The sequence below is a fragment of the Saimiri boliviensis genome, chromosome 13, assembly GCF_048565385.1.
Source record: "Saimiri boliviensis isolate mSaiBol1 chromosome 13, mSaiBol1.pri, whole genome shotgun sequence".
NCBI classification, from domain to species: Eukaryota; Metazoa; Chordata; class Mammalia; order Primates; family Cebidae; genus Saimiri; species Saimiri boliviensis.
In genome coordinates this window covers 32533356-32546581 of record NC_133461.1, presented here as the reverse complement: position 1 = coordinate 32546581, position 13226 = coordinate 32533356, and the positions used below count along the sequence as shown (strand labels likewise).

General features: G+C 41.3%; 1 protein-coding gene across 2 annotated transcripts in view; it reads right to left on the bottom strand.

Moving 5' to 3' along the window:
• Positions 1 to 13226, bottom strand: part of PSTPIP2 (proline-serine-threonine phosphatase interacting protein 2) — a 119492-nt gene that overhangs the window by 54035 nt on the left and 52231 nt on the right. For both annotated transcript variants that reach the window (XR_012513110.1, XM_003924700.4), the window contains exons 4-5: positions 9535 to 9569; positions 1696 to 1802 (exon numbers count right to left, since the gene is read on the bottom strand). Coding sequence is in view for 1 of the 2 variants with exons in the window: in XM_003924700.4 (XP_003924749.1) it covers positions 1696 to 1802; positions 9535 to 9569 (142 nt within the window). In the remaining variant the exon portion in view is untranslated. The remainder of the gene's footprint in view (positions 1 to 1695; positions 1803 to 9534; positions 9570 to 13226) is intronic.

Below are 13226 nucleotides of genomic sequence, written 5' to 3'. Positions count from 1 at the left end.
CTGAAAAATTGTAATTCCCCTAGAGAGGTGGGCAGTCCTGGATATATCAGCCAAAATGGTCTGACCAGCCAATGGGTTTAATACGCATGCATGCAATTTCTGCTCTGAAAAAGGATTCAGGTCAGAGGCACTCCTCCGACCTGAGAAATCAAGCTTGAGAGAGTATGTCAAAGCACTTGACAGGATGTTCCCATGTTTATTTCTACCTTTTCTTCCTGGCAAAAGGCACAGCACGAGTATGAGATGGAGGAGGAAGTAGTGGGCTAAAAGCAGCTGGTGAAACAGCAGTAGGGGCAAGGCAGGCAGGCTCTTAGGATGCTGCCACCCACCGTAGATGCCAGTGGCTGCCGGGGAAGCTGGACCTAGACTCCAACCTAGAGCCACAGGCAAAGTTGCTGAGACTGAGGTCGGGATAGAATCAGCCTTAACAGCTGGCTTTTGTCTGACACGCTCATTGCAGACAGCAAGCTCAGGCTTGGGATAAGGAAAGGTTTCCAAAGGGACCCCCAGGAAGGGTGAAAGAGGTCACCAAAAGTCATGAAGACCTGTGCTGTAAGACCAGGGTAGACATCTTTGGCTGCCAGATAGAGAAAAGCTAGTCTTCCATGTGAGACCTGGGTTCCAGTCTTGAAGACCAGACACAGAAAAAAATTCCAAAAGAGCCCTATATGGCTGCAGGGTCAGCCTGACTATCCAGTCTTTCAGGAACAAAATAGAAGAAAATAGAGTTGGCCAGGCACGGCGGCTAACACCTATAATTCCAGCACTTTGGGAGGCCAAGGCGGGCCGATCACCTGAGGTCAGGAGTTTGAGACCAGCCTGGGCAATATGATGAAACCTTGTTTCTACTAAAAATACAAAAAAAAATTAGCCAGGTGTGGCGGTGCACACCTGTAATCCCAGCTACTCAGGAAGCTGAGACAGGAGAATTGCTTGAACCCGGGATGCAGAGGTTGCAGTGAGCCAAGATGGTGCCATTGCACTCCAACTTGGGCAACAAGAGCAAAACTCCATCTCAAAAAAAAGGAGGGCTGGGAGAGAGAATAGAGTTGTGGCTAGTCTAGTCTAATACTTTGATATAAGCCTGGACTTCTTTTCTTGATCCCAAACATTTACCAGTTTTATTAACTCTTGTTCACCCTACTTCTTCCATGTAGTTGATTAGAGTAAATCCCATGAATGAAAAAGAGCCTATAAATAGCTGCTTTGAAGACAAAAGGACTTGGAATTCCCAGGGCTTTAGTTTTCCCATTTGTGCAGTAGGGTAGTTGGACTACATTATGGTCTTCAGGGGCAGTGGGAGTCTCTCCCACTACGTCTCCCTTCCCTTATTGCCTTGTTCAGGATGAGGAGTGTGCCTTGGGAGCCCTCCAGCTGGGATGTTCTAGATTCTACTGAAGTCAGACGGTTCCCCCTTTCCATTCATAGTCTGAATAGTGGCAGCAGATCTGAAAAGAAGAGGAATGCAAGCTGGACCCCTGAGTCCTACAAGAACTTTTAAAAAGGGCACTGGCCTGGGGTGCAGAAATGCAGATAGCCATCTGGACTGAGTCCCTATGTGGGGACTCCAAAAAATAATTTCTCAGGTCACGGTTGCATGATGGTGGGAGCTGAGCTGAGGAGTACAACGAACAAGCAAGCCTGCGGTTTTCTATAGGAGGAAAGGAAACATCTGAACACACATGCAAACCCAACCTTTTTTCGTTGTAGTTTTTGCTTTTCCCTGAATTCTTCCATCTTCCTGGCCTCTTCTCTTAAACTCTGTGCAAGCTGAATATGACATTGTGCCACACTGTCTACTTCTGCAAAAAAAAAAAAAAAAAAAAAAAAAATTAAAAAAAATCAAGATCTACATATGTCTAAATTCAAATATATAAAATCAAACAAAATAAATCAATATGTATATATAAAATACTGGAGTAAGTGGTAAAATCAGCATCACTTCATTTGGTCACCAACATTTATTGAACCCCTCCATATGTCCAGCATTGCCCTGGCTGCTAAGATCAAAGCTAGACATTTTTTTTCTTCTTTTTTGGAGGCAGAGTCTCTGTCTGTCACCCGGGCTGGAATGCAGTGGCGTGATCCTGACTTGCTGCAACCACCGCCTCCCGGATTAAAGAAATTCTCCTGCCTCAGCTTCCTGAATAGCTGGGACTATGGGCGCACACCACCATGCCCAGCTAATTTTTTTGTATTTTTAGTAGAGACTGGGTTTCACCGTGTTGCCCAGACTGGTTTCGAACTCCTAAGCTCAGGCAATCTGCTCGCCTCAGCCTCCCAAAGTGCTAGGATTACAGGTGTGAGCCACCGCACTTGGCCAAAGGATTACAGGTATGAGCCACCACACTCAGCCAAAGCTAGAAAATCTTTAGCTTAGCCTCCTAGCACTAACTATTACTAACCTATGGTGCCCAGGACTAGGAAGAAAAGCAGCAAGTCCCATTTCATGAAGGTTACATCCTAGGAGACATTACCAAAGCCACCACAATTACAAATTTGATTCTTCATTCTCTGCAGATGACATCTAAGTTTCCTTCCATTTCTAACATCTCATGAGCCTGAACATTTATAAGAAAGGTCATATGCCAGAATTTTGGCTACCAATAGTTATCTCTGGGTAGAAAGATTATTGGTGATTTTTTCCTTTTATCTTTTAAGATCCTTACAAGGAGCATGGCCTGCCTTTGTAATAGAAAAAAATAAACTTTTACTTGTTCTAAGAAAACATCAAAGCATGGCAGTAAAGCTAAAAAGACTGACAGATAAAGCTAGAAAGACTGAAAAATGGTCAGATTGATCTAAGAAAATTATTTAAACTTGCGGGTATTAAAACAACCTTGAAGAAGGTTAAAAGCTACATGACAGCCCTTTCTGCCCGTGGACACTGCTGAAGAAGCATTATTAAAGTCTCTCTTCTCCCTGCTGTCATATCTAAATCAGAGTCTCCTAAGAGCCGGACCAGCTGAGGAAGCTCTTCATTGGAGGGTTGAGCTTTAAAACAACCGACGAGAGCCTGAGAAGCCATTCTGAGCAATGGGGAATGCTACAGACTGTGTGGTCATGAGAGATCCAAACACCAAGCACTTCAGGGGCTGTGAGTTTGTCACCTACGCCACTGTGGATGAGGTGGATGCAGCCATGAATGCAAGGCCACACGAAGTGGATGGAAGAGTTGTGGAATGAAAGAGACTTGTCTCAAGAGAAGATTCTCAAAGACCAGGTGCCCACTTAACTGTGAAAAAAAATTTGTTTGGTGGCATTAAAGAAGACACTAAAGAACATCACTTAAGAGATTATATTGAACAATATGGAAAATTTGAAGTGACTGAAATCATGACTGACCAAAGCAGTGGCAAGAAAAGGGGCTTTGCCTTTGTAACCTTTAAAGACCATGACTCCGTGGATAAGACTGTCATTCAGAAATACCATACTGTGAATGGCCACAACTGTGAAGTTAGGAAAGCCCTGTCAGAGCAAGAGCTGGCTAGTGCTTCACCAAGCTGAAGAGGTCCAAGTGGTTCTGGAAACTTTGGTGGTGGTCATGGAGGTGGTTTCAGTGGGAATGACAACTTTAGTCGTGGAGGAAACTTCTGTGGTCATGGTGGCTGTGGTGGAGGTGGATGTGGTGGCAGTGAGGATGGCTTGAATGGATTTGGTAATGTGGAAGCAATTTTGGAGATAGTGGAAGCTACAATGATTTTGAAAATGCAACAATCAGTCTTCAAATTTTGGTCCCATGAAGGGAGGAAACTTTGGAGGCAGATGCTTCAGCCCCTATACTGGTGGAGACCAGTACTTTGTCAAACCATGAAATCAAGGAGGCTATGGTGGTTCCGGTACCAGCAGTAGCTATGGCAGTGGCAGAAGATTTTAATTAGGAAGCAAAGCTTAGCAGGAGAGGAGAGCCAGAGAAGTGACAGGGAAGCTACATGTTATAGCAGATCTGTGAACTCAGCCAAGCACAGTGGTGGCAAGGCCTAGCTCCTACAAAGAAGGCATGTTTTGTTTTGTTTTTTGTTGTTGTTGTTTTGTTTTGTTTTGTTTCAGACGCAGTCTTGCTGTGTCACTCAGGCTGGAGTGTAGTGGCACAATCTCAGCTCACTGCCATCTCCACCTCCTGAGTTCAAGTGATTCCCTTGCCTCAGCCTCCTGAGTAGCTGGGACTACAGGTGCGTGCCACCATGCCTGGGTAATATTTTGTATTTTAGTAGAGACGGGGTTTCACTATGTTGGCCAGGATGGTCTCAATCTCCTGATCTAGTGATCAGCCCACCTTGGCCTCCCGAAGTGCTGGAAGCCACCATGCCCAGCCCTAGAAGACATGTTTTAGACAAATACTTATGTGTATGAACAAAAAACTCAAGGACTGTATTTGTGACTAATTGTATTACAGGTTGTTTTAGTTTCTGTTCTGTGGAAAGTGTAAAGCAGTCCAACAAAGGGCTTTCATGTAGATTTATTTTTGCACCCATGCTGTTGATTGCTAAATGTAATAGTCTGATCGTGATACTGAATAAACGTCTTTATTTTTTTAATGTGCTGTGTAAAGTTAGTCTACTCTAAAGCCATCTTGGTACATTTCCACAATAGCGTGAAGTTAGAATTCCTTCAGGGTGATGCCAGGTTCTATTTGGAATTTACATAAAACCTGCTGGGGTGGAGAAGCCATTGTCTTCAGAAACCTTGGTGTAATTGAACTGATAGTTACTGTTGTGGTGTGAAGTTCACCATTAAAAGGGATTACCCAAGCAAAATCATGAAATTATTGGTCACAAAAATGATTGCTGGCACATCCCATGCAATATATCTAGTTGAATAATGGCATCAGATTAAATTATAGATGGGAATGAAGCTTGCGTATCATCCATTATCAAGTGTAATCAACAAACTATTTAATTCTCTTGAAAAAAGATACATGACAAACTGGAAACATATTTGCAATTTATATAACAAAGAGAAAATAACTATATCAAAAGAGCTTCCACAAATCAAAATAAAAATATGTATTCCAGTATTTAAAAAAGTTAAAGAACATGAAATTCAAAAGAGAGTGGCTAAATGGCCAATAAACATTTGAAAATATACCCAGCCTTAAAACTATTGAAAAAATGCAAAACCTTAAAATGCAAACCTTTCAGTTGGGCAAAAAAAAATCTTTTTTTTGAGACAAAGTCTCACTCTATCACCTAGGCTAGAGTGTGATAGCATGGTCTCTGCTCACTGCAACCTCCACCTCCCGGGTTCAAGCAATTCTGTAGCTGGGACTACAGGTATGTGCCACCACAACGGGCTAATTTTTGTATTTTTAGTAGAGACAGGGTTTCACTATGTTAGCCAGGCTGGTCTCAATCTCCTGACCTCAAGATCTGCCCACCTCAGCCTACCAAAGTTCTGGGACTACAGGCATGAGCCACCGTGCCCAGCTGGGCAAAATTTTTAAAGCACAAAATTCTTGATATTGGCAAGCATGGGAAAGAAACAGCACTGTTGAGGGGGCAGGTAGGGGGGAAAAGCACAACATTTCTGGAGCAAATCTGGCATTTTTTAGAAATAAATTTTTTTTTTTTTTTTTTTTTTTTGAGACAGAGTTTCACTCTTGTTACCGAGGCTGGAGTGCAATGACGCGATCTTGGCTCACTACAACCTCCGCCTCCTGGATTCAGGCAATTCTCCTGCCTCAGCCTCCTGAGTAGCTGGGATTACAGGCACGTGCCACCATGCCCAGCTAATTTTTGTATTTTTAGTATAGACGGGGTTTTACCATGTTGACCAGGATGGTCTCGATCTCCTGACCTCGTGATCCACCCGCCTCAGCCTCCCAAAGTGCTAGGATTACAGGCGTGAGCCACCACGCCCGGCAGAAACAAAATTTTTTAAATGTAAAAGAATCAGGCAGATCTATATGAATTGAAATGAAAAGTTGTCTATGATATATTGCTAAGTAAAAAAGCAAACTATAGAGAGATATGTATAGTAGAACAGCATAAAAACTTATTCATACCTCTATGTATATGTGCATCTATAATTAAAAGGGAGAGTTGTAAATGCACAGAATAAAGTCTGGAAAGATATATACCAAACTACTAGCATGATTTTAAAATGATCATTTTCATTTTAAAAACAATATTAAAGCATATCTGGCCCCATCCCAGAAATTGTGGACTCTGCCATGGTAATAATTCTATTTATGTATATGAATAAATACATATATATTAAATGTATATATGTTTAATTGCATTAAAATGTCTAGAGACAATCACTGAGAAGTGAAAATTCCAGCACTTACTATCTTCTTTACAGTTAGTTGTCTCCATTGGATTTTTGAGATAAATAAATATTATTTTAATAATAAGAAAATAAAACTTATTTTTTTTTTTTCTTTTTAGGAAAAAAGAAAGCAAGTAAAGTAAAGCCCAAAAAAATGTTTAGGAGACCCAGCCTATGCTGAGGTTTGACCTTGGGCCACACCATGCTTGGCCTTACAGTGCATAAAAGGAACATGAAAAGATACTGTCTCTACCTTGAGAAACGTATTCATTGATGAGTTACAGAGGGAAGAAGACACCGTCTATGAAAAGGTTAAAATGAATATTTAGCTAACATTTACAAATGTCCAGAACTACTCAACTAGCTACAGAAACACTTTAAGCACGTATTAGACATACTGTTATGTTAAAATCCTTAGCTTAGAAGCACCAGGTATTCTGAGAAATAGAAAGTTTTAGAGGTGGATTCTGAGTAACAGGCCTGAAGAATATTAGCACTGAATAGGACCCCTTGAAAACCAATGTGCCAGCGATTCACCCTGGATCGCCCAACTTCTGCTTGTCATCACATTCAGATAATAGGAACTGAATAGAAATCTGTTGGCTGAATTCCAAGTTACAGTTATAACCAAAGGCCACAAAGTGGAAATGAGAAGTGAGAAATTAAGAAAGGATGCTGCGGGCACTACGATGACTTATGTCTTCCATTTCCCTCCAGACTCAGACCAAATAAATAATTACCTACTCAAGAAAAGCAGAGATGACCAACACAGAAAGAAAATGACTCCTTAGCCTCAAAAAGATGAAGAGAAATAGAACCTCACCCCAACAGAGATGAACTCTGACAATTCTGACATTGGTATTTCCAAAGACTTTCTATTTCCTTTCTAAATTAGCCTTCACCACTCTCAGGAAATGTGATAAAATCAGAATACCCCATTCCAAGCAAGAAAATAAATCCAAAACAGGAGAGAACTACCTCCCACTGGGTTCTCCTCTTAAAAGGCTGAATGAGAGGAGTGAAGAAGGAATCACTTCTTTTTTCTTTTTTTTGAAACAGTCTCACTTTGTCACCCATGCTGGGGTGCAGTGGCAAGATCTTAGCTTACTGTAACTTCTGCCTCCCAGGTTCAAGTGATTCTCATGCCTCAGCCTCCAGAGTAGCTGGGACTATAGGCACACGCCACCATGCCTGGCTAACTTTTGTATTTTTAGTAGAGATGGGGTTTTGCCATGGTGGCCAGGCTAGTCTCAACTCCTGACCTCAGCTGATCCGCCCACCTTGGCCTCCCAAACTGCTAGGATTACAGGTATGTGCCACCGCAACTGGCCAAAAGGGATCATTTCTAGGACATAGAATCCTGACCCTGGGGAGAAATGAATAAATAAATAAGACTTCTTAAGGAGACAAACAGGATGTGGTTCTAAAAAGACAGATCTCAATGGCCAAGTGCAGTGTCTCATACCTGTAATCTCAGCACTTTGAGAGGCCAAGGCTGGAGGATGACTTGAGCCCAGGAGCTCAAGACCAGTTTGGACAATATAATGAGACTCCATCTCTATGAAAAGTAAAAAATTAGCCAGACATGGTGGTGCATGCTACCACCTGTTACCAGCTGTGGTCCCAGCTACTCAAGAGACTGAGGCTGGAGGATCGCTTAAGCCTGGGAGTTTGAGGCTGCAGTGAGCTGTGAATGTGCAGCACTCCAGCCTGGGTGACAGAGTGAGGCCCTGACTTGAAAAAAAAATAAAAATAAGGCTGGGCGCGGTGGCTCACACCTGTAATCCCAGCACTTTGGGAGGCCGAGGCGGGTGGATCACGAGGTCAAGAGATCGAGACCATCCCGGTCAACATGGTGAAACTCCGTCTCTACTAAAAATACAAAAATTAGCTGGGCATGGTGGCGCATGCCTGTAGTTCCAGCTACTCGGGAGGCTGAGGCAGGAGAATTGCTTGAACCAGGAGGCGGAGGTTGTGGTGAGCTGAGATCGGGCCATTGCACTCCAGCCTGGGTAACAAGAGTGAAACTCCATCTCAAAAAATAATAATAATAAAATAAAATAATAAAAATAAAAAATAAAAATAAACAGATCTCAACTTCCTTAGGCAATCAGCTTGGAAGATCATGAGCTCAGTTGCAAACATTTTGAATTTAAAGTGCCTTTGAAACACCCAAGAAGAAACATTAAGTAGGCAACAGGAGGTAAGCTCTGGTGCTTAGAAAGTTCTGGACTGAAAACATGGATCTGTACACTCTATGTCAAGGTGATAGCTGATGCCAGGGACAAGGATGAGTTTTTCTAAGCAGACTGAGAAGAGAAGGGATAGAACCAGGCTCTGAGGATCTGTAATATGGAAAGGGACAAATAAGTAGCCAGAGAAGCAAGAAGAATCCAAGGGATTCAGAAGGGATGCAGGTTTCCCGAAGAAAGAAATGAACAACAGTGCAGAATGCTTTTGAAGAGTCAGGCTAAAAGAAGTCCCAAATTATCCCCTAAACTTAGTAACCCAAAGGTTGCTTGTGTTCTTGGAGAGGGCAGTTCCAGGTGAGTGGTGGGGCTACAGGCAGATTAGAGTAGGAGGTGAGGGAACCGAGACAGTGCTTCCTTTGATGCTTACTGTAATTAAGTTTATTCTGGATACAAATGTCTGGTGATCTGGGAGAAATGGCAAGACACTCACAACACAGTCCCAAAGTCTGAAGCCCTGCAGAGGTGGCTCTGGGAGAAGGAAACTAGACTGAGAATAAGAACATGCAAGGGGTTAGATTGTAGACAGTCTGGCTGAGGCAGGTGGAGGTGTGGAGGAGCTCTTGGGTGACAGTGTCTTTGAGTTAGACCTGAGAAGTATAGATAATCCTCTGAGGCAGCCATTCTCAGCACGGTCCCTGGACCAGTGGCCTCAGCATCACTTGGGAATACAAGAGACATGCAGACTCTTAGGCCCCATTCCAGACTTCCTGAATCAGAAACTCTGGGGATGGGTCCCAGGAATCTGTGCCAATAACAAGCCCTCCAGGTAATTCTGATGCTCATGCAAGTGTGAGAAGCACCGCTCTAAATAAGGCAGACACACATCGTGATGTGCGGGTGCACAGGGTCTCCAGCTCATTTCGAGCCTGCAGAGCTTTGTCTCATCTTAGGAGTTGCTCTAAGTTTTTTTCGCCCAATATGAAACTGCTGTTCAAATTAAAACACACCTTTGATGACACACACAGAGCTTGCCAAGGACAATGAATATTTTTTAAAAAAGAAAATCACTTACGCTGTTTGAAGACTTCAAGGGCCTGCTTCAGGGTGCTAAAGAAAACAAGCACATACATAATTTCAGTTCTGGAAATTCTCTGCACAATCTTATTATAAGGCCTTTGCATGCTTCTCTCTGCCCATATCTTAACTTAGAACCTACAGACCAATTTTTGCCCATGAGCTAGAGAAGATAGCAAAAGACCAAGACTTCTGAAGTCCAGTTTTCTTCAATCCCAGAAATTCTTCACTGTTCACTTGGGGAGAGCAAGATGCCAAAATTCTTTGTGTTTCATTTTCTCTGATGATAGTATAGGAGTTATGATCCTTTTCTCAGTGATTCTTTAAAGCATGGCAAGGAGGCTGAGGCAGGAGAATCACTTGAACCCATGAGGCAGAGGTTGCAGCAAGCCAAGATTACACCACTGCACTCCAGGCTGAGCAACAGAGCAAGACTCCATCTCAAAATAAATAAATTAATTAACGAAGTACAGCAATTCGAAATATGAATATAAGGCAACAAAGGAAAAATTCAAACATAGTCCTGATTGCCTCCTTTTTCATTCATTTACATTCATTTAGTCAATCGTCATATATTTATTGATCATAAACCACAGACCAAGCATTGAGTCAGATATTAGTAAATCAATTGTACAATACAGACCTCGTCCCAGACCTCAGAGTCTAATGTAGGAGACAAGCATTAAACAAATTCTATTTCTTTCTTTCTTTCTTTCTTTCTTTCTTTCAAGACAGAGTTTTGCTCTTATTGCCCAGGCTGGATCTTGCTCTTGTTGCCCAGGTGGCGTGATCTCAGCTCACTGCAACCTCTGCTTCCCAGTTCAAGCAATTCTCCTGCCTCAGCCTCCCAAGTGCTGGGATTACAGGCATGAGCCATCATGCCTGGCTCATTTTGCATTTTTAGTAGAGACGGGGTTTCTCCATGTTGGTCAGGCTGGTCTCGAACTCCCAATCTCAGGTGATCCTCCCATCTCAGCCTCTCAAATTGCTGGGATTAAAGGCATGAGCCACCGCACCAGGCTGTATCCATTTTTCTACTGCTGTATGACAAACATAGCAGCATGTATTATCTCACAGTTCTGTAGATTGTCAATCTGAACAGGGTTTAGCTGGATTCTGTGCTTAGAGCATCACAGGCTGCAATCAAGCTATTGGCCAGGCTCTATTCTCATCTGGTGGCTTGACATGAAGAATCTGCTTACTCAAGGTTAATATTTTACTTATCCTCAGCAATAAAATACCTAAGAATGCTTTAACTCTGATTATCCTTCCTAACAAGTTATAAGCTTTTAATGTCCAATATTTTGGCTCCATCTTTTTTTTTAAATCACCCAAGTTGATATTAATACCATTTATTTATAAACTATTTAGATTTATCCACATGTGCTATATTCTTTGCTCACTATTCCTTCTTGCATTTCAGACTTTTTGTCCTGGATTATTTTCCTTCTTCCTGAAGTATATTTTTTTTATAAGTTCCTTTATTGAAGATCTGCTCATAGTTAACTCTAATTTTTTGTTTAATTCCATCTTTTTTTTACTTCTTGCTTGAAAAATAATTTTTGCAGGAATACAAATTCCAGGTTGATAGTTATTTCCTCTCAGTACTTTAAGGATACAATTCTGCAGTCTCTGGCTTCATCATTGCTGTTTAAAAAATCAGTTGTTGCTCTAATAAATGCTCCTTAATAGGTAATCATTCTTTCTGGATGCCTTTAGGACTTGTTCATTAACTTGGATCTTACTCAGTTTGACCATTCTTGTGTACTTGTGAATTTCCTTTTAATTTATCATTCTTAGGATTTATTTTGCTTCCTGAATCTGAAGATTTATGGCTCCCATCAATTCTAGAAAATTGTCAAGCTCTGTTGCTTTAAAAATTTCTTCTCATTGTTTCTATTCTCTCTTCTGGAACTTTAATTAGGTATGCATTGACCTTCTCATTCTATTCTCCATGTCTTTTAATTTTTCTTTACTTTTAATCTCTGATTTTTTGTGTGTGGTGAATTCCAGATAATTTTTCTTTTTCTTTTTTTTGAAATGTATTTATTTACTTGACAAAAAAATGTATATGTTTATCATATACAAAATAATGTTTTGAAATATGTACATTGTGGAATGGCTCAACAGAGCTAAGTTACATATGTATTACCTGGTGTACTTACCACTTTTTGTGGTGAAAACACTTAAAATCTACTCTCTTAGTGGTTTTCAATAATATAATACATTGTTATTATTATAGTCATCATGTTGTACAATAGGTCTCCTGAACTTATTCCTCCTAACTGATATTTTGTATACTTTGACCAACAAACGTTTTCCCAAACCTTGTCCCCAGCCCCTTGTGTTTTTTCTCGTTTCTACTTTTTGAATTCCCTCTTCAATTGTAGTTAGTGTGTTACTTAAAGCATCTCATCTACTGAATTCTTAAGTATTTTATATTTTATTTATATAAGTTCTATCTGATTCCCTTTTAAAATTTCTTGGATACCTCTGAATGTCACCTTACTCATGCTCTTAATTCACTCTTTTCTTTAAACATACTGTATGTACTTGTTTTTTGGATCATTATTTCTAGTATCTACAGTCTTTGCATGACTATTTCTGCCATTTATTGCTTCTGCTGATACTCAGGACCACTCTAAATTTTTTGCTTAGGATTCTTCAGACCACTCTGATGAAATTTGGTAATCTGGAGCTCCAAATCCCACCTACCCAAAGAACGTTGGGATTTTGTAAACTCATGGTCCCCTACCACAGCTGCATAAGATAATGCATCATTTACACACACACACACACACACACACACACACGTATGTATATATGGCAAATTCTGCTATTCTAGAAATTAAAGGCCCTGTATTTTCCAGCTGTCCCCTTCTTTCAGCTACCTCACCTTTCCCACTCTATTTATCTCTTTCTTTCTTTTTTTTTTTTTTTTTTTGAGACGGAGTTTCTCTCTTGTTACCCAGGCTGGAGTGCAATGGCGCAACCTCGGCTCACCGCAACCTCCACCTCCTGGGTTCAGGCAATTCTCCTGCCTCAGCCTCCTGAGTAGCTGGGATTACAGGCACGTGCCACCATGCCCAGCTAATTTTTTGTATTTTTAGTAGAGACGGGGTTTCACCATGTTGACCAGGATGGTCTCGATCTCTTGACCTTGTGATCCACCTGCCTCGGCCTCCCAAAGTGCTGGGATTACAGGCTTGAGCCACCGTGCCTGGCCTCCACTCTTTTCTTTAAACATACTGTATGTACTTGTTTTTTGGATCATTATTTCTAGTATCTACAGTCTTTGCATGACTATTTCTGCCATTTATTGCTTCTGCTGATACCCAGGACCACTCTAAATTTTTTGCTTAGGATTCTTCAGACCACTCTGATGAAATTTGGTAATCTGGAGCTCCAAATCCCACCTACCCAAAGAGCGTTGGGATTTTGTAAACTCATGGTCCCCTACCACAGCTGCATAAGATAATGCATCATTTATACACACACACACACACACACACACACACACACACACACATATGTATGTATATATGGCAAATTCTGCTATTCTAGAAATTAAAGGCCCTGTATTTTCCAGCTGTCCCCTTCTTTCAGCTACCTCACCTTTCCCACTCTATTTATCTCAAAACAAATGTTCTTATTTCTCTCTGCCTTTCCTTGCATGAACATTTGCACCAG